Source organism: Lepidochelys olivacea (genome assembly GCF_965140295.1).
Source record: "Lepidochelys olivacea isolate rLepOli2 genome assembly, chromosome: 10".
NCBI classification, from domain to species: Eukaryota; Metazoa; Chordata; order Testudines; family Cheloniidae; genus Lepidochelys; species Lepidochelys olivacea.
In genome coordinates this window covers 7,965,539-7,987,889 of record NC_140420.1, presented here as the reverse complement: position 1 = coordinate 7,987,889, position 22,351 = coordinate 7,965,539, and the positions used below count along the sequence as shown (strand labels likewise).

The 22,351-nt window shown below is 45.7% G+C and overlaps 1 protein-coding gene across 5 annotated transcripts in view; it reads right to left on the bottom strand.

Annotated features, from left to right (window-relative positions):
• Positions 1-22,351, bottom strand: part of PEMT (phosphatidylethanolamine N-methyltransferase) — a 96,451-nt gene that overhangs the window by 69,480 nt on the left and 4,620 nt on the right. For 4 of the 5 annotated variants that reach the window (XM_084641285.1, XM_084641284.1, XM_084641283.1 and 1 more), the window contains one exon: positions 19,564-19,671. The exons of the other annotated variant lie outside the window; for it this stretch is intronic. In XM_084641285.1, coding sequence (XP_084497411.1) covers positions 19,564-19,656 — 93 coding nt within the window. In that variant the 5' untranslated portion in view covers positions 19,657-19,671. The remainder of the gene's footprint in view (positions 1-19,563; positions 19,672-22,351) is intronic. 5 annotated transcript variants of the gene reach the window in all.

The window sequence follows — 22,351 nt, the reverse complement described above, 5'->3', positions numbered from 1 at the left end:
TCACTCCTAGCCAGTTTTGAAAGGTCAAGTGGTTCCAGATGTAATAGAAACGAAGCAATCTGAGGAATCTGACATTTATTAAATCTTCTGATCATTGCTCTAGTAAGGTATGAGAGCTAAACTTGAGTTGCTTCTTGTTCTCCCATAGGACATTGCAACATACTACAGTGGTTTCTCTAACGCTTCATGACATTAGGGGTTGTAAAAGGGTCCTATCTTGCCACCTTTGCTCATGCTGAGTTGTACTCTCACTGTGCAAGTAGCTTGGAATCAGGTTAATTTCTGACTTCTCTCTTCATTCACCTGAAAATTTAGGGTGGGGAGATGGACCAGCCAAGACGTCAAGTAGGACAATCATTAGAGATTCAGACGAATCTGAGAGCTTTTCCAACATGCTCCACTAATGGGTTGAGGGTGAAGGGGAGGGACAATCTGGATGTTTGGGAGAAACTAGAACATAAGCTTCTCAAACTGCAAACACATCAACATACAATCAGCCCATTATGACCAAACAAAGAAAAACCAAACCAAACCACACCAAATCTTCAGCTGGACATAGAATCATAGAACTGGAAGGAACCTTGAGAGGTCATCTAGTCCTGCCATGAGTGCAGGGGATGGGACTAAGTATTATCTAGACCAGGGGTTTTCAAACTGGGGGTTGGCACCCCTCAGGGGGTCACCAGATTAGTACATGGGGGGGTCATGAGCTGCCAGCCTCCACCCCAAACCCCACTTTGCTTCCAGCATTTATAATAGTGTTAAATATAAAAAATGAGTTTTTAAATTAAATGGCAGGGGGCGGAGGGGGGGGGGGTCCACACTCAGACGCTTGCTATGTAAAAGGGATCACCAGCACAAAAGTTTGAGAACCTTTGATCTAGACCATTCCTGACAGGTGTTTGTCTAACCTGCTCTTAAAAACTTCCAATGATGGAGACTCCATAACCTCCCTAGGCAATTTATTCCAGTGCTTAACCACCGCGACAGTTAGAAAGTTTTTCCTAATGTCCAACCTAAACCTTCCTTGCTGCAATTTAAGCCCATTGCCTTTTGTCCTATCCTCAGAGGTTAAGAAAAACAATTTCTCTCCCTCCTCCTTGCAACAACCTTTTAGGTACTTGAAAACTTATGTCCCCTCTCAGTCTTCTCTTCTCCAGCCCAACCACACCCAATTCTTAATCAATCTTCCCTCATAGGTCATGTTTTCTAGACCTTTAATCATTTTTGTTGCTCTTCTCTGGACTCTCTCCAATTGTCTACATCTTTCCTGAAATGTGGCACCCAGAACTGGACACAATAGTCCAGTTGAGGCCTAATCAGCACAGAGTAGAGCGGAAGTATTACTTCTCGGGTCTTGCTTACAACACTCCTGCTAATACATCTCAGAATGATGTTAGCTTTTTTTGCAACAGCGTTACACTATTGACTCATATTTAGCTTTGAATCCACTATGACCCCCAGATCCCTTTCCACAGTACTCCTTCCTAGGCAGTCATTTCCCATTTTGTATGTGTGCAACTGATTGTTCCTTCCTAAGTGGAGTACTTTGCATTTGCCCTTATTGAATTTCATCCTACTGACTTCAGACCATTTCTCCAGTTTGTCCAGATCATTTTGAATTTTAATCCTATCCTCCAAAGCACTTGCAACCCCTCCCAGCTTGGTATCGTCTGCAAACTTTATAAGTGTACTCTCTATGCCATTATCTAAATCATTGATGAAGATATTGAACAGAACCGGACCCAGAACCCCACTCCTTATGCCCTTCCAGCACGACTGTGAACCACTGATAACTACTCTCTGGGAATGGTTTTCCAAACAGTTTTGCACCCACCTTACAGTAGCTCCATCTAGGTTGCATTTCCCTAGTTTGTTTATGAAACTGTCATGCGAGACAGTATCAAAAGCTTTACTAAAGTCAAGATATACCACATCTACCGCTTCTCCCCTAGCCACAAGGCTTGTTACCCTGTCAAAGAAGGTGATCAGGTTGGTTTGACACGATTTTTTCTTGACAAATCTATGCTGTTACTTATCACCTTATTATCTTCTAGATGTTTGAAAACTGCTTAATTATTTGCTCCATTATCTTTCCGGTTACAGAAGTTAAGCTGACTGGTCTGCAATTCCCTGGGTTGTCCTTATTTCCCTTTTTATAGATGGGCCCTATATTTGCCCTTTTCCAGTTGTCTGGAATCTCTCCCATCTTCCATGACTTTTCAAAAATAATTGCTAATGGCTCAGATATCTCCTCAGTCAGCTCCTTGAATATTCTAGGATGCATTTCATGCCTGGTAACTTAGACAAATTAGATGTCTTCAAGTAATTTTTAACTTATTCTTTCCCTATTTTAACCGCTTCTGATCCTACCTCATTTTCACTGGTATTCACTACGTTAGCCGTCCAATCACTGCCAACCTTCTTGGTGAAAACTGAAACAAAAGTCATTAAGCACCTCTGCCATTTCCACATTTCCAGTTATTGTTTTCCCCCCTTCATTAAGTAATGGTCCTACCCAGTCCTTGGTCTTCCTCTTGTTTCTAATGTATTTGTAGAATGTTTTCTTGTTACCCTTTATGTCTCTAGCTAGTTTGATCTCATTTTGTGCCTTGGCCTTTCTAATTTTGTCCCTACATATTTGTGTTATTTGTTTATATTCATTCTTTGTAAATTTGACATGTTGGTTTTCAAACCTAAACAGGGCTTTACAATTTGTCTACCCTAACTGCTCTGCTTAGATTCCAGCTCTGCCCACCTCATTAGCCACACAGTCGAATTCAATACTAAATCGAGATCATTCCTATTGCTACCTACCGTGCAGACAGAGGTTGTTTTCTTCTCGCGCGCGCGTTAGTGTAGTCCTGATAGCGTTTCATGTGGCCTTTAATGAAGTCCATCATCTCCTCAGCAAGTAAAAATTACAATAATCAGCCAGTGGCTGATTACATTAGGAACTGTGTTGCTATCCCTAAACAGCCCGGATGGCATGATTAGTATGCCAAGTACACATCTCAACAAGCCTGAGCCTTGCTCACCCTTAATACGGTACCTAATGTTCTCCATTAGCATCTCTCTTTTCAATGCAGAGAATGTCCTGCAGCAGTTTGTAATTAGGCACAACAGTTAATTCGACAGGAAACAATTAAAGGTGTTATATACATGGAGCAGTTAGAAAGCTAGTGGTGTCAAATGTTGAAGTGTAAAATAAAAACACAATACACCCCCATAATAGAAACCAAAAACAAAACAAAAAACCTACAACGGAAAGGAAATGATTGACGATTAGCCTGCAATTACTTTTGCAGTCTCTTTACTGTTTATTTCAAATGTCACATTCTCAAAAGGACACACCAATGTATATTCAACGCTATGCAAATCACAGATCTTCATTAAATGTAATGACGCCCCTGGTTTGATCATTTGTTGGGACTGAAGCTGGGACCTCTGGATCGAAAAGGGTTAATTTCTACTGCTTGTGCCAAAGGACAGAGACTTAATTTAGAGCAGTGGTTCCCAAACTTTAACAGCCCGTGAACCCCTTTCACTAAACTGAAATCTCATGAACCCCCTCCTAAAAATGAATATTTCCAGGAATTTAAATGTAAATTTCCTCTGCACTCCGTGGGGCTCCTGCTGCTGGACCCCGTTGACCACCCCAGTCACCTGAGCTCCACTGAGCTCAGGCTGCAGGTCCCGCTGACTGCCGGGGCTCGGGCTGCCAGCCCCAACTGCCCCGCCCCGCTCTCCCTGGGGCTCGGGCTGCCAGCCCCGCGCAGAGCACTGGGGTTCGGGCGGCCGGCTCCCTTGCTGACGGGGGCAGGGCTCGGGCTGCCAGCCCCAACTGCCCGGCCCCGCTCTCCCTGGGGCTCGGGCTGCCAGCCCCGTGCGGAGCGCTGGGATTCGGGCGGCCGGCTCCCTTGCTGATGGGGGCAGGGCTTGGGCTGCCAGCCCCAACTGCCCGGCCCTGCTCTCCCTGGGGCTTGGGTTGTCTGCTCTGCAACAGGTCCCACTTGCTGCCTTCAGTGCCCGGGGTCCTCTGGCCGCCCTTAGTGAAATTTTTCTGGCAAACCCCCTGTAATGTTCTGCGAACCCCCAGGGGTTCACAAACCTCAGTTTGGGAACCACTGATTTAGAGGCAAGAGCACCACTCATTAATCTCTATACACGGCCTAACTGCTAGAGGGGGACAAAGAACTGCACTGTGTTAAAGCTCACTTTGCACAGGTCTCTAGAAATGAGATCGCAACAAGGAGAATGGTCTTCTCGATGAGTGTGCTGCAGACATGAATTTCAGACTTGCCCTGCACCCAAGCACAAGCTGAGTAAATCAGGCACAAGGGAGACTAGATGCACTGGAAAGCCCGGAGAATAACTCAGATTTTTGTGTTTGTAAAGCTTATATTATTAAGTCTTTCACTCATTTCTATGGGGCATTGCGGGGAGCGGGGCGGAAGGAGTGGAACTTGGGTCTTTAGGAGGAATCAGAATGTGGCCTGGAGAATGAGGATACGGAAAGGAATTTAACACTCCGGAGAGTAACTGAAGGCAGCATGCAGGCAGCTGTCAGAGAAACAGACGAATGGGGCATCCAGACGGACATCACTGGTAGCGTGGAGGTGCCTGCAGTGACACAATTAGAGAAAGCGCAAGGGCTGTGAAGGGCTTAGTGTATCCACACAGCACTAAACTCCTGCCCCAGCATGCACTGGACTCAGTGTAAAACATGGTATGGATGATCAGGGAGCAGTCTTTTCTTTGACGGTTCCGAAGTCCTGGTCAGGACGATAAAAGGGACATACCCAGCGACGAATGGGGTACCTTATCGGCCTGTGAGCATATGCAAAGTGTGGCCCCATGTGCAGCAAGTCACACCGTTCTGCTGAAGAAGGGCTGGGGGGAGAACCACACTTGCCATCAAGTCTCCTTGAGGCAGGGAGTTAAATCAGCATTCATCTCCTTGGGTGCTATCCTCAGGAGCCTCTGCAATCAGTAGCTATGGAAGTGCAGCCCTTTGCTGACTACAGCCTTAATTTGCAGCATACGTCTAGCAGAAAGAACGAGGGGAAAAACCAATGTTTAGAATCCTGTGCATACATTTCAATAGGGCAAAATAATCAGATTAAAAACAAATTCAAAGGGAAACAATGAATTATTTTACGCCACCGTTCGTTTCAGTCTGCGGACTACTACTCTGCATTGCAAATGAGAGCTCATAAGTCCACCCTTATGGACACTTTGTACTTGGCGTAAGCTCTCCCAAAGGGTGTTAAGGGGAAAAGGGGAAAAAAACCCTCAGAGTACAAAACCAGAGAGAAATCCAATACCCCTTCACAAAGCAGTGAGAGTTAATTTGAAAAGAGTACTTATTGCATTGGCTTCACTCAACTGAGCACAAAATTCGGCTAGAGGGCTTCTGATTCTCTCTATGTACAACCACCGTTCAAAATATCATGTTCCATGTTCCATGGTAACTTACACTTTGGAACATTTCCCATGGATCTTTGAGGACAAGAATGTTTATGATTTTGCTGTCATCTGAAAGGCCAACAATAGATAAGGACAATTTGATCTTTATCTAATACAGGGAGTGCAGCATTCTGTTCTTCTGTCCTTGGGGATGAGATGTTCAAACTCCATAACATAACAAGCAGGAGACTAGCTCAGAAAAAGGTCTTTTTTTTTTTTAAAGCTTCTTTTTCAAAGAGACTGCAGAAATAATTGGACTTGCCTTACTTTTTTCATAATGGTTCATAGTAATGGAATCAGTACTGTACTCCAATGGAGACAGTGCAATGTGAGTGATATTCGGGGGTAGAGTTGCTTTTTAGACAACTGCAAGAAAGAATCCAAAGAGCTAAATACATAAAGTAGATTGGAAAAGCAGTGACTGGGATAAAGAAACAGGTATATTTTGATCACTGGAATATTTATAGCAGACACCAGTTTTAGTCTGCACGCACTTATAGGTGTATGCTCAATGCAAAAGATATAACCAAAAATAAAAAACTATTAGAGTCTTTAATAGAAATAATGATCTTCTTGCATAGGAGTTTATTCTCATTTTACAGCCTGGGTGTTTCACACTAAGGGAAGCAGTGTACATAAATCCCTTGTATGAAGTTTAAGAGTGTTCTACAGGAAACGGCCTTTGTCTTCACACATTTTTATCTGAGAAACATGTCTGGCAAATGGATAGGAGAGCTTCACATGTGGAACGATTTTCACAAGGATTCACACCATAATTTACTACCCTACACAAAGCCGATAGAGCACAGTCAATGGACAAACTCAGGGTGGGCACGTTATAAAGAAATGCTGAGTTGACAAACATATGTAGTTGACTCATTATGCACAGAAAACTATTGTGGCTAGAAGCGTCAAACTTGGAGGACAAGATTCAAGTAGATTCTGCTATTGGTTATACTAGTATAAAACTGGCGTAACACCGCTGATTTCACAGAGCCCCCAGTGAAGTCCATAGATTTATGTTAATGTAAATGAAAGAAGAATCAGATCCTCTCACTCAATACTCTGATTTCATTATCTGTGTACCTCCAAACTTATCTCATCGCAGAGTGTGGTACGGTCTAAAATGTCATTGGCTGTATCCATGATTTCAAATGAAAAGCCACTGTATTTCTGTAATGGGTCCGGTAAACCGATGTCATTAAGCAGAACCTGGAGTTTTAGTAGCATTAGTGCACTTCTACAGACACACCAGCAACAAACAGTATGTCAGAAGTTCACATAAAGGGCTGCCTATGTAGCTAGACCTTGACATACAAGGCCACAACAACTCCAAAAGACAAGCTATTTAAGGGGAAATGAACACACGAAGAAATCAACTTTTTGTGAAACCAAGCGTTCCCAACCAGCTCCTGGCATGAAACCCTTTAGTGGCTCACCCCGAGTTGTTATGGGCTATTGGTTCAGTAAATATTAAAGAGCCACCTGGTACATTATTCTGGAGCACGTACTATTTACCAAGTCAACAATTCATGGCACAAACCCTTGCTTGCTAATGATTAGGAATTCCTGGATCCTTCAACGAGATCACAGCATCCATGCCAGTGTCCAAGCTTCCTGTCTATGCTGTCGCCTATTGCGGCACATGTGATTTGCTCGCTTTACCTTCTGAGCAATTCCACCTCTGGGAAACACCTGAGAAAGTTTTGGAACAATATTAGTTCCATTTAATTTGCCAGCCTTGAGAGTTAAAATGACTGGCCATACTGTCATTCCAAAAAACAGCAACCAAAAAACAACAAAAAACACACCTCAGAAAGGTCACTTACTAGGAACAGCTCACAGTTCAGAGTGCAATCTAATTTGGGGAAGGTGCAGTAAGCCCATTTTGAATACAAGTGGCCGTGTTAGGCCCAAAGCAATCTGAACAAGCATTAACCTACTTCTGCCCCCTTTCAGGGACATCTATTGTGTGACGTTCATAATGGAAATGGGAGAGAAATGTACTCTTCCTATGTTAGATATATTCTGAGTATGTTACAATTTTCTCCCCATTATAGTCGGACATTAAGATAGAGCATCTTTATTATCAAAGATGGGTCTGAACCCAAACCCTCGATCCCAACTCTAGGGCTATTTGAAATCCAAAGCCAGACCTGAATTTAACAGATACATTGGGAACTGCAGATCTGAAATCAACCCCCCCACATCCCATCCTCCCAAAGACTTTGTCTGTTCAAAATCCGGTTCTGAATTTTGTAGATTTATTGTCTGCTGCTGAAGACCACATGGTAATTTGGCTTCTAGATGCGGTGTTGCCCTGGCAGGCATCAAGACTCCATGGGGTCCTTTTCTGCAAGGACAAGGAATCTTCAGCCCACCAGAATAACTGGGAAGAAACTCAGTTTCCTGCCCCCATAAATAGTTTCCCCAGCATAGATAAGAATCAGGCCATAGCAAGCCAAGAGTAAGTAGCAAATGCAGACAGAACTTGAACACAGGATGATCAATGCAAAAAACAAGACAAACCTTAGGTGTATTTATACCCAAATGTAGGGTGAAGCATTTACCCATCTCTTCTGCTTCTCTCGCTTTCTTTGATGTTCCTCCACATATCTCCTAATTTAACCTATGAAGGCAAAGAACTTGCCTTCCAAAACAGCAGTCACATCCTTTTTGGAATAGGAGCCATGTATTCATAGATTATAAAGCCAGAAGGGATCATTGTGATCAACTTCTCAGCCCTTCTGTATAATACAGGCCATAGGACTTCTCTCCATCCTGTTCTAACTGGTTTTAATTCAGGGAATTCACCACCCAGTCCTTGGTAAGTTGGTCCAATGGTGAATTACTCTCACCACTAAAAGGCTGCACCTGATTTCCTGTCTGAATTTCTTTTAACTTCAACTCCTGGCCAGTGGATATTGTTATACCTGGCTCTGCTAGACTGAAGAGCCAATTAAATTTCCATTCCCCATGCAGGTGCTAGGAGACCATGACCTTCCCCTTCTCTTTGATAACCTAAATCGATTGAGTTCCTTGAGTCTTTCACTACAAGGCATCTTTTCCAACCCTTTAATGTTTGTGCATCAAAGGCAGAATTCACCTCACAGTTGCTGGAGAAGGTGACCAAAGCAAAGAGCACAGATTAGTTCAAGGGATGCATACATTTACTTCTGAAAAAGGGCAGGGAAAGACCAGGAAGGTAGCACTAAAGGATCATTTGAAGAGGAGCAGCACTTGGGCCAGAGGAACTTTCCTGTTTCTAAAAACACTTCTGTCCTTTTATGGCACAGAGTCAGCACAGTTACATGGTGGATCTGATCTTAGGCTTCATGACTAGAGGGGAAAAAAGACCCCACCCACATATGGGAGCTGTGCCTCATTCTGGGGGAAGGGACACCACACTTGGAAAGTGAGAAAGCTTATATCATACATTTGCTGACTGGGTCTTTAGTATTTTTTCCTGATCAGTCTGAATTCCTGATACTTCACATGCCACCGGGCTAGCAATGCATTGTGAGTGAAATTCACAACCCCGTGCGCAAAGCAAGAGTGACGGCTTGTGAGAAGTAGTACGACACTGGCTTTGCAGGGAATGGAAAGAGTATCTAGTCCAACCTCTCTAGAGGGATTTCTGGCCCTGCTTGCCAGTCCCTTCCCCTCCTTCAGCTCATAGGCAAACCCATGCCCACAAAATACCAGTCAGATCAGAAGCTCATCCTTGGGAAGCAGGCATATGACACAACCGACCTAACAAACAAACTTGTTCTGGAAAGGAAGGAGTATCGTAAGTCTAAAGAAACCTGGAGACGTCAATTTAAGGGTTTTTTTCCGCATCCTCTCTCTAGTACTTCCATAGTCCCGATCACCATAGTATCCGACTGCATGGCACGCTCAGAAAGTGACTTATAAGTAGCCATGAGCCAAATGGCAGATGTCCAGGAGCCATATTGGCATCTAAGCACTAAACAGCTATTTCACACACACTATAACATGAATACACTATACTTTTGTCGAGTGTCATCTTAAAACTAACTATTTTGTAAGTGAAACAATGATTACTAAAAAGGAGACGGAGAAAGGTAGAGACAAGTATATTTTTTGTTATCTCTTTTCCACTGAGCTCAAGAACTTGGTAATAAACATCCTTCAGGGGTCATCAATGGGGATAAATTTCAGTATATAGGATTTTTTTCTACCCAGACCTTGTTATGAGATCAAAATGGGAGGGGGTGGGGGGAATCTTGTTGCTTCGGCGCCCCCTGCTGACCAATTTTAGAAATGACAGGCTAGCTCCAAAACAAGGCCAGTCCATTCCTCCTGCTATGAAAGACCTAATCGGGGAAAGGGTAAAATCAGGGAGATGCCTCAGGAACGGCAGGAGGCCCACCAGCTAAAGGGAAGCATGAGAAAAAGACTATTGGGCAACTGTCTAGTGCTTGTGTTGTCAAAGTAATTCATGCCTTAGCAACAGAAGTTTAAGAAGTAAATGCATCGTCAGCACACTCCACACTTACACAGCTCTCAAAGCACTGTATCATTCAGTGTCATTACTCACATTTTACACAAGCAGCACAGAGCGGCAAAGTGGTTGCCGAAGGTCACACAGCAAGTCGCTTGCACAGACTAGGAACAGAAATCAAGATTCCTGGGGTGAAATGCTGGCCCCATTTTGCCACTGACTTTAGCCTGCATTGATTTCAATGGGGTCAGTCCCCTACGCTAACAAACTAGACCACCCTGCCTCCCAATTTATTAAGAAGAGCCCACTGAGCCAAATTCTGCCTCTTGGTGTAGGCAGGTTTAATTCCATTGACTTCAGCGGACCTGCTGCCTCTCAAACCCAGTCTGAATCTGGTCCAATAGTAGGAGTCTGCATTAAAATAGCAAAAGACAGGAATAAAAGCTGCCGGGCGGCTAGTATCTCAAAGCAATGAGCCGAAGCATTCAGGAGTCTCAGAATTAAGGCACAGAAAAGCTATAGTCTGGCTGGAGACATAATCACAGAGTGCTTTTGCCCCAGTTCTACCTGTGAGGCTACAACGGTGTGACCGTGGTGGCTACTTTTGCTGCGTCAGCCCCCTCCCTCAAAGCGGTAATGGAGCTGCCAGCCAGATCTGAAGCACAGCAGAATTGTCAGACTCCAATGGGAGCTGCAGCCGCACAGTGGCTCTGCAAATCAGCATGGGTGGCGTGTACATCCGTTCGTAAATCAAAAGCAGATTAAGCGAGAATAGCCTGAGTTTGGGTCCACGCATTTCGCTTCCAAAGAGGAAACCACCACTTCCCAACCAAGTGGGATCAGAGATTCTAGAACTTCTGCTAAGCAAATGACGGAGCCAGTGACTGGCAGCACATAAGGCTCACAGTCGAATACAAAATGCCTACGAATCAGAAGATGAAATCTGAAAAACCAGCAGCTTGTGGCGACTGGACGGGAAAGAGCACTTATTGTACTTCAAGCCATCTTTTATCCTGTACCAAAGAAGCTCTTACACAACTGGTCCATTCAAAATATGCGCCATCATTAACAGTCAGGGGGATGATACAGTATGCTGCTCTTTAAATACACTATAGAGTTGTTGTAAGGACAGGGACGTCTCAGACCCTTAGACACCTCCGGAGACCCCCAAAGTACAGTGTGCATCTCTTCCCTGGGTGCCAACGAAAGTGGACCTCTCAGACTTGCTTTGTAAATGTTCCCCCCACAGGCTTCTAAATCTTAAATATGTAAATGGACAGAATCAGACTTTCAGCTGGTGCCACAGGATTCTAGACCATAAAATGAGACACGTTTCCATTGCAAAATGAAAGGGGTTTCTCCTTCCTTTCATGGTTTCCTTTCTTCTGGGCATGCTTCTAATTACCTTAGCATTTTCTTTAAAAAATAATAATAATAAATAATAATAATAATAGAATCCTGTAGAAAAACTTGCACCATTCCTTGCACCATACTTGCACCATAACTGCTTCTAATGGCCCAGATTTTTATAATGGTAGGATAGACAGGATGGTACTCGTGGTTAGGGTGCTAATCTGGGACCTAGAAAACCAGGATTCAGCTCACTGCCCTACCAGACAGCAAACGAGTTAATTAGGGTTCGTCTACTTTGCAGCTGGGAACGTGCTTCCCAGGGCAGGGAGACAGATAGGCACCAGCATACTCAAAAGGGCAGCAGTGGCAGATGGGGCTAGCTGCCTGAGTGCAATCACACGTACTCCCTGGTTATGTACATGGGTGGCTAGCATGAGCTGCCGCCCAGGCCACATAGACCTGCATGCTAAAAATAGCATGCAGGTCTATCTACCTGTGCTAGGAAACACGCTCCCCGCTGCAGTGTAGACATACTCTAATTGACTCGCCCAAGGTCACTAGAGACACAAGGTGGGTGAGGTGAATGAATTCCGTGTAGCTTGAAAGCTTCTCTCTCTCACCAACAGAAGTTGGTCCAGTAAAAGATACTAGTGTACCTTGACCATCTTGACTCTTTAATAACCTGAGACCAACACAGCTAAAGCAACATTTGCCCAAGGTCACATTTGCCTACGCCTAAAATGTAGGTCGACCTAGCTACGTTGCTCAGGGGTGTGAAAGAGTTAAGTTAAGCCAAGCTAAGGCCCAGTACTGATGCTAGTTTTTGAGGGGATGGTGACAGAAAACCCCTTCGGTCACTGTTGTGAATGTCCACACTACAGAAGCCTAGTTGCAGCCGAAGCACTTGTAGTGTAGACATAACCTGCGGCAGTACAGAAAACTGAACCCTGGTCTCCTAAGTCCCAGCTAGCACCTTGACCATCCAGCCATCCCTCCTCTCATACACATCTGTAAAAATCCGAGCCATTCGATGTATTAACAACGGATGCTAAGGTGACCAGACAGCAAATGTGAAAAATCAGGACAGGGGTGGGAGGTAATAGGAGCCTATATAAGAAAGAGACCCAAAAATTGGGACTGTCCCTATAAAATCAGGACATCTGGTCACCTTAACGGACGCTGCATGGTTTCTAGAGGATTAAAACAAAAACAAAATTACTTAATGTACAGAGGAAAGAAAATAATACCAAAGAGAAACACTCTCCCCCTCTGCCAATTGTATTCAGACAACAGGCACTGCTTTGTCTCAGGAGGACAAAGTCTCCCAACTGTGACACTGAATACAGTAGGATATCTGACCCAGATTTTAGCGCCTGTTGTATGTATCAGAGCCGGCGCATAGATGCTGAAACTCTAAATTTAGCTGCTAAACAGGTGTGCTGGCACAGACAAAGAATGTTACAGTCCTGACAATCGAGATCCTGGGGTGTTTTCTTATGAGTTAGCCAAGATGATAGTTGTCACATACCTGCAACAAGCATTACGCAGGACTGTCTGAACCTACATTGCCCGATCAGGTAGAAAGTACCACAAATCCACTATGGTTTGACTAGCCACACAGATAAAAATCACCCGTAACTTTTCTTTGAACATCTTTGGTCCTGCCATGAGTCGTAGGAGATGAAGACAGTTATCACTGCCTGCTTTGAAAGGCTGAGGACGATGATTATGCAATTCTCTCCCAGCACAAAGAATGACAAAATGTATCAGATCTTACGCTGGGTCACGTAAAAGCAGATGTCAGCATGCATTTGAGACTCCATCATCGAATTTCCCCCAATAAAGAAATTCCTCACCACTCTATTGGCCCACAAATGTATCTTTCATACCCTTATTAGATTTGACAATCTCTACATGCCCAAGCAAATAATAATCACAGTTGCGTAGCAGCTTTCATAAGAGGATCTCAAAGCACTTTCCTAAAGGTGGGTGAACATTATTATCCCTAATTTTACAAAACAGAGGAAGTGGGGATTTTCAAAGTAGCCCAAGGGGGTTAGGTACTCGAGTTCCAGTGCATTTCGATGGGATTTGGGCATCTAACTTCCTTTGGCCCCTTTGAAAATCCCAGTCTGTGACTTTTGAGAGACTTGCTCAAGGTGGGACTAGACATGGCCACAATTTTCCAAGTTGACTATTGGTTCTGGGTGCCCAATTCAAGACACATTAAAGGGGCTTGATTTTCACAAAACACTGAGCAACCACCCCTCTGACAATAGGGACTTTTTAAGGTGTCTCAAGTCAGGCACCCAAAATGACTAGTCACTTTCCAAAACCTAGGTCGTATCACCTCCCATGTACTAATTCCCAGTCCCATGTACTAACCATTGGATACCATCACTGGCCCCCACAAAAAAATGCACAAGGAAATCAGTTATATGAAGCAGAAGCTCCAGCGTGTCCCGTATTTCCTTCCCATTCTTCTCTTGGATTCTGACTCAGGGAATCACAGCACATAACAGCTTATTTCATAATGGTCAGCAGCAGGCGGTAAACTGGAGGTGATGGATGGGGCGGGGGGGAAAATCACTGCAAGAACATGTCCAAGAGCAACATAACTCTGTGGCCACCTGTTGGGCAGAGTTGGCTTTTAATTGGGATGGCTTTTTAAGTTTTCATCCATGTGGCTACCAGAAGAGGGAGAAGCAGCTGTGGATGCTGAAAGGTTAGACAATATGGGCCAAATGCATCCTTAAGTGTATCTTTGACTGCCAGTGGAGATATGCCAGGAGCAGATTTGTCCCTATGAGTTTTATGGGATTCTGTGTTAGAGGTGTGTTCTCTCTTTCACACACACAAATTCTTGCTTCATTTGCACATCGATCTCGATCTGAAGAAATAACCCTTGTATTTACACAGACTTGTGCTTATAGGAACAAATGCATATCAAACACACCTGGTTTTAGAACAGAAAGAAGGTGCCCAGCTGCCGTCTGGTTGCTGTCATGAAAGTACACGCAGCCCAAATACAGAAGGACTAAGTATCAAGCCCAAGGATGAAATCCTGTGCCCACTAAAGTCAGTGGGAGTTTTGCCATTGATTGCAGTGGGGCCAGGATGGCATCCTAAGTCTTTATTCTAACACAGTGCAAAGCAAAGATGGAAAACCCAGGTCAACCACTGCAAGAAATTGCACAGGAAGAAGTTCAGTGAGACAGGCAAAATAAATTGGAGCACCCAATTGCTAAATCACCTTCTAACCACACAGTCCGTATTTTAACACGCAAGCAGCCCTTTGGCCAGCATCCCGTCATTTACGGAGCTCAGACTGCGTACTTGGCACTGTACAGAAAAACAGGCCTTGCACCAAGGATCTTGCAATCTAGTGCAGACACAGACAAAACAATTCAGACACATAGTACATTGGGTGCTGGTAAAGAAATCAAAGAGATCATTATTGACAGGCTTTGCAGGAATGGCCTTCGGGAAGGAATGAGGAAGAAAGGCAGGTGGTTTGGTGCATGAAGGGGAGACTGGCAGCATGGAAGAAGACAAAGACAAGTCTGGCAGGGGAGGATACAAAGAAAGGGGGCTGGGAAGGGCAAAGGCAGAGACAGTATCCAGCTGTTGGCCCTTGTCAAACACTTAGATTGGAAGCTCTTTGGGGCAGGGACCCTCTTCTTATTCTGTATTTTTATAGTGCCAAGCACAATGGGGCCTGGTGCATTACTAGGGCACCTGGGTACTACAGCAAGACAAAAAAATGGGAATCAGGTTCCATTTCTAAGCCTATTTGTTTTACTAATCTAAGACGACACAAAGGCGAATCCAGAAGTGGAGCCATTAGTTGCAACTCCATTGAAGCCAATAGCACTGCGCCCACTTATAGCAGACCTGAATTGAGTCCAAAGTGCTCCTAAAATTGCCAGGCAAGTCTTTTGAGCACTATCGTCCCAGGCTAGGATTTTCAAAGCAGCCTAAGGAAGCTAATGGCCCAAGTCCCCCTGGAAGTCAGTAGGAGTTGGGTGCCTTAGGCTTCCATTGAAAATCTCAGCCTAAGCATTCAGTTATCATAGCAACAACTACTACAGAAAACCCTCAGACAGGTCACGTTCCCAGACAGAATACACTGTGATAACTCACAGGAGCATTAGTTACTGGATATTATTGCCCAGAAATAAGCAAGCACAATACTTAAACCCCATCTCATGGCAACACTGAGTATGTAGTGCCTGGCGAGGTGAAAGTACATGGATATATGTAGAGACTGGAGCGTGGGCAGTCAGGCCTAGCGGACGGAACAGGGTTGGAACCCAGAAAACAAAGTCAGAGTCAGAACCTGAGCTAGGGTCAGGCTGATGCCAAGAGTCATGGCTGCAGTCGGGGTCGGGAGTCATGCCAAAGGTTGAGCCAAAATCAGGGTCAGGAAGGAGTCACACTGAGGGTCAGGACTGGAGTTAGCCATGCCAAGGGTCAAGCCAGAGTCAGGAACCAGAGGGCAGTGCTGAGTCAGACAGCAATGCCAAAGGTCAAACAGGAGTCAGGGAACAGTAGCAGGGTCAAACCAGAGCCAGGAGTCAGGGGCCAGTATAGCAGCAGATCCAGAGTCCACTCAGCTGCTCAGACAACTTCCTGTGCCTCTATCTGGCTTAATTAGCGCACCTGGGCCAATTGGTGGGGCTGGAGCCTCTGATGGGCCAGAGTTCTGCTAGCCCCCTTCCCTGCTGGTGCCAGAGAGCTGTCGGTTAGCGGTGATAGTCTGGGTACCACTTGGGGACCCCCCAGAGCTGGATTCGAAACCTGCAACCCCTCATGATACATTCCAGAGCAGCATTAGCAGCGAGCAGAGAAGCGTAAATCAGCTGGCCATCCGCAGCAGCGCGGTAGATAGTAACAGTCCCATCAGATCCCCTGCACCCGAAGAAATACCCAATGCCACTTTAAAAAATGATAAACACAAACCTATGTCTGGCTCCTTTTTATGGCTCCCTCCCCCTGCCACCAGAAAGAGACTCTCCACATTTTGCCTGCAGTGCCACCTACTGGTGAAGACAAAGTGCTTCAATGGTTAGAACGGGCCCAGAAAAAGCACTTTGAAGTTTCTGCTGGTACATCTCCTCTCTCTCTTCTTTAAGAGCAGACAAGGTGGTGATACAAACCTGGGTTAGTCCTTTAGCCATCCCTCAAGGCATTCACAAACATTCCAAGGGTCAGAAATCCAAACCCTCAGGAACCCTAGCCCGCAAACTCAGAAACAAAACAAGAGCTTGGAGCATTTTTCCCTCCTTTTTAAATGAGGTTTTCCCCTAGAGTTCATGTTTTCTGAACAGACCAGCGTCTGAATTTGGGGTGGGGGGGGGAGTTATGCTAAATAATGATTCCAATAAGGAATTCACCTGGCATCTTCCTTTTAGAGGTACAGACACAACTAGACTCTTTAATGAGTGACCTGAAACATTAGGGAACTTCATGCTGAAAATAAGGCTCCTTTAGGGCAGCTCAAGTTGGGCATCCAAAAATCAGGGCACCTAAAAATCACTGGTCACGTTTGAAAACCTTGGGCCAAAATTCCACTTTGAGTCTAATTTCCATTAATGCTTCCATGACAGAAGCATCCTCCACTGACTTCGATGGAGCTACAATAATTTGTATTAGCTGAGGATTTGCCCCTATATGTACCCAGGGAGAAAGAGTAGTCAAGGCACACGGCTTATAGTCAGACATGGGTTCTAGTCCCTACTCTGCACAGACTTGCCCTGTGACCTTCTAAATGAGGGATATTAATAATACCTCCCTATCTGATAAGGGTGTTGTGAAATTAAAATTGATTAATGCCTATTAAGAGCTTTATGATCCTGGGATGGACAGTGCTTATCCCACCGCAGGTCCCACCGGGCATAACACGACAGCAGCTACCAATGTTGGTTTCATGCATTCAGCCATGCCCGGGATCCATAAGCACTGAGTTGTGGCCTATGCAAAAAACGATTTGCTGGACTTCAGGAGATGACAGAAAGCGTGTTTACTTGGTTTAGCCTTTCATTGATTGTTTTTGTTTCTTTAATGTCCCATGACTTGATTGTCAACATATTTTTGGCAGCAGCAGCAGATGACTTATCTAACAAATCATCCTGGGTGGCTAATGCAGTTTATGTTTTTATATTTGTAACTATTAGTGCCTGGCTGCCATGGTGATAGGTGCTGTATAAAGGATTGAATAATGTTTATCATTTCCTCTTGCTCACCTCCTGCTATGCACCTCCCAAGCCCCACTCCTAACTCCCCTCTCCATCCTTCTCATCTTCACACTTTCTGGGTTGTCTTTACACTTGGCACTGCCTCCCACTCCTCAGCAGTGAGCAGCCTTCCTTCCCTTCATTTCCCTCGGAAAACGCTCTGCTGCAAAAGCCTTGATCTTCACCACCTCCCGACTGATCCTCCGGCCAGTGTGTCTTATACCTACCTCTACTGTACGGTCTGCATCTGATCCAGGGCCCAATCCTGCAGACCTTCCTAATGTGAGCCATCCCACTGAAGTTAATTCAGGAGTTTTAAGGAATAACGGAACAGGGCCTTTGATTTAAGGAACTCAAGACAGGGACTGTGTCTTCTTTGTATAGAGCCAGTGTACAATAAACAGGGACAAAAGGAGATGCCAGATACTTCCGAGTTGTAAGGCATTATGGCAAATCTGCATCTCAAGGTATTAGAAGTGGTGCTAATCTTTTTCTAAAGAGGGATCGTGCCAACTTCCTAAGTAGCCCTTTTCACAGTAATTCAGCAGGAAACGCAATTGCTAAAGGATCATAGCAGCTGCAAACAGAACACGGTCCCTGGGCTTCCAAATTCCACGGCAGTCAATGACGTTAATTTCACTTCGTCAAAGGCGCCACGTTCTGTTCTCTGTTTTGCAGACCATAAATCTGGAGTGGCTGGGCCAAAGTCAGGGAGTTATTCTCCAGTTGCACACCAATGTAACAGAGACACAACCTAGCTCCGGCAGGCTTAGGAGAGGAAGCATTTTTGAAGTAACAAGAACAAAATGAAGATAAATCCTTCCTGCATTTCCTCCTCTGTTTGGGCCTCCTGTGGAGAAGAAGTGTACGCCATGGCCTAAGCAACCTGCAGCAGAGCCAGGTGGGCAGACAGCGAGACCTAGATCCTGCCACTTGCTACAGGGTGGGGGGTAAGGCTGTAGCACAAGTGCAAGCAGAAGCAACACACAGGCCCATGTAAGGATAGCAACCTCCAGCCTGACAGGTAGTAAGTTTCAAGCCATTCTCCCTTATTCACGGAGTTCAAGGGAGCAGGTTAGGGGCAAGGGGTGGGTGAGTCAGAGGCAGCAGAAGCTTAAACGTGATCCTCGTTGTGCTAAAATAAGGCATCAAGCTAAGCACTCCCTTTCCTGGGGCTCGCTGATGCCCCTAGGCAGGAGTAATCTCACAGCAGTGCTCTTTTTACTGAGTCAGGCCCAGACCGCTCCTGAACTGGAAGGCTGCGCTCGGCAGGCAAGTCTCCGCTTTATTCACCCCTTATTAATTGCGTGTTTCTAAGCCCAACTTTCCACATCTGCACTGGGCAGAATCAAACTCTCAGGGAGAAAGCACTCAACTTGCATCACAGAGTCCACCCCATCCCATCGCAGCCCTCCCACGTCCCCAGAGCACTAAACACACCCTTAAGGGAGAAAAAAAGTCGGGGGGCTGAAAATCCTCCAGGCTTCTACTAAGGGGGAAAAAGAAGCCAACTGCCAGGTGGAATCAGAGACTAAACGACCAGTCGGGAAACCAGGCCAAACACGGTCACTGCCCCAGATGGCATCCAAAATGAACAACCAAGTTAATATCTATCGGCTTGGGAATGGATAGCACCTAAGTTCCCTCTAAGCTGTGCAGCAGCCTATCAAGGGCCACAGCGGGAGAAGCACCTCTTCCCCAGGCGCGGAGCTGCCGCGGCAGGGAGAGGCACCTGTCCCCGGGTGCTGCTGCGGCGAGAGAGGGCTGGGGGGAGTCCTCTCTCCTTGCTGCAGCCCCAGGGCACCCTACACCACAAACTCCTCATCCTCCCCTCCCCCCCACCAGAGCCCACACCCCCAGCCGGAGTCCTCACCCCCCACTCACACCCCAACCCTCTGCCCCAGCCTGGAGCCCCCTCCCACATTCCGAACCCCTCAGCTTCACCCCCTCCACACATGACCTCCATATTGGTGCACATCACAAAATTCATCCCACACGTGCCTGGGAAAAGTTAGAGGGAACATTGGATAGCACACTTACCACATTCCAGAAAAGCGGGTTAAAAGCAATGCAAAGGACAGCAGCAGCGAAGGTGGAATCGGTCATTTTGACATAGCCGAGCAGCAGTGTCATGGCTGAGGAATCAACCTGCGGGAAAGGAACAAAGTCAGCAGGGGCATCCGTCTCGCATGGTCACGAGCTATCTTCTAGATTGCATCTTTTAGAAGGCTGAATACAGGCCCATGGGAAGGGTAAATCAGATTCTTCCAGCAACTGAGTCTACTGCAGTATATTCCTGCCATATAAATGTCTGTAGTCCTATCGCTGTGCGTTCTGGTCCCGTGAGCTCCCACAAGCTAAGCAGGGTTGCAGTGGGTCAGTACTTGGACTGGAGACCTCCAATGGACATTGAAGGAAATGTACAGATCAGTAGAAGGCACCTCCGGGAGGCTGGGGGCACTAAAGGATGCTGTGCTGCTAGAAGCACCAACAAAAGAGATAAAGTTGAAATCATGAAGAACCCACAGCTTGATTTATTTAGGTAAAAGGGGCCCATTATCGCCAGTGTCCTGCTGAAATCGGGACTCTGATGTCGCATTCTAGATTCCCTCCCGAGCGTCAGCTGGATATCGTATTCTTCTTCACTTCCTGTCCTAAACTGTGGCGAAGCATTACTGTGCCATGTGTAACCCCAGAACTGGCTTCAGTGGCATTGGTGGACAAATCCTTTTGCTGCCCCCAAGGGATGTTGGAAAGGTATGCAAAGTGCTTTGTGGAGTTAGGATGCTAGGTACTAAATATGGACCGCGTGTGACCCTAATACCGAGCCTCCTGCCCCTGACTGGATTACTGAGTGCTTCTGAGAGCCAGACCAGTAGAAGTTGCAAGCGCTCAGAGACAAGGGCGTCAACCACTTCCATCCTGTCATAGCATAGAATATCAGGTTGGAAGGGACCTCAGGAGGCTCAGGCTCAAAGCAGGGCCAATCTCCAATTTTTGCCCCAGATCCCTAAATGGCCCCCTCAAGGATTGAACTCACAACCCTGGGTTTAGCAGGCCAATACTCAAACCACTGAGCTACCCCTCCCCACTGTAGATTTCTCATCTGTGATTCAGACACAACTAAACGTGTTTAAGGGGGAGGGGTGGTATTTGGGTAGGCACCACAAGGGTGTGTCGTGCGGGAAATCCAAATATATGTTTCTGAGCTAAATAAAAGGGCATGGTATTTCCTAGTGCCTCAGCTCACTACCAGGGAGGAAAGGTGATTTTGTGGTTAAAGCTGGACTGAGACTCCAGGGATTTGGGCTCAGTTCCCAGTTCTGCCACAGATTTCCTGTGTGACCTGGTAGTTACTACCCCAACTCCAGCCCTCAGGTTTTCCTTCTGTGAAGTGGGAATTATACCTACCTGCCTCTTCGGGTGTCTGGAGAATAAATTCATCCATGTTTGCGAATGAAGCGGATCAGGATCTTTTGAGCAAGACATTTTTCATCCAAAAAAAAAGGGGGGGGGTCTTTTTTGAAAAAGAAAATTGTCGATATTGTCAATTTTTCTGTAAAAACTCTTCCTACCTTTATTTCCCCTCCCCAATTTTTTTTTAATTGAAAACAGCTCAATTTGGGGGTTAGCAAAACCAAAACATTCTGCAAACCACTTTGAAAAACAGTTCAGAACAAAAAAAAAAAAAAAAAACCCCGCAAAATGGGTCTGTTTCAAACAGTTCTGAAGCTAAGACCACTTCAAGCCATCAAAGGTTTTCACTTTTTGAACCACTCTGTTGGTGAGGCACTCAGCTACTCTCGTGAAGGAGGGGCCACACAAAGACTAGATGGGAGCTCCAACTGCAGTCTGATTCTCAGAGCCCACATCTCAGATCCCACCATGCAAGTAATACCAATATTTAAAAGAGAGCAATGACTGACTGCAAGAGGCCTCTTCCCTGAAGGGTACCCAGTGCACTAAGCATGAAATAGCTTCATCTTGCACACACAGAGAAAGGAGCTCACTTGCACTCCCGACCGCCTCGTGGGTCCTCTGAATTATCTAGAATTGCAGTGCGATTTGGGAAGAGCTGGGCCATTAGATCAGATGCAATTTATTTACAGCTCAACCCCGTTTTTGCAAGGCTAAAGGGCTGCAGAGAACTGAATTCTCTCAAACCTCGGGAATCCATTCCCGCATTGTGCTCTTTCAGCAGCAACCTGTCCATGCTTTTCGCTTTAAAGCTAGAATTACACAAGCTATTTCAAAGGGCGTCTTTCAGATGCTTTACAATCACGGACAAATGGGGAATTACTGAATCCAGAAGGAGGCCGCAAGGGTTCACTTACAGAATGTTTCTGAAAATTACAGTGCTTGGAAGGAGCTACAGTAGGGTGACCAGATATCAAATGTGAAAATCGACACGGGGTGGGGGTAACAAGTGCCTATATAAGACAAAGCCCCAAATATCAGGACTGTCCCTATAAAATCAGGACATCTGGTCACCCAAAGCTACAGGAATAGCTCACACAAGGCCTGATCCTGCCCTTCCTTGCCCAGACAGAACTCCCAACGTAGGCTCAGGCCTATACTGGATACCAAGACCTATCTAATATCCATCCCCTATTCTCCATTCCCACTGCAACCGTTCTATTGTGCCTTGACTCACACCATCCGCCAGGCTTCTGTGCCTCTAATTTCTCCCTCCACACCCCCAGCCTCTACAAAATGCTGCGAGTAAACCCATCTTCCTCTCCCTGGTCGCACAGCCATATTCCTCTCCCCTATACCAGCTAGGCCTCGCCTTTCACGCCATGTTCCAACATCTCATGGTCACATTCCA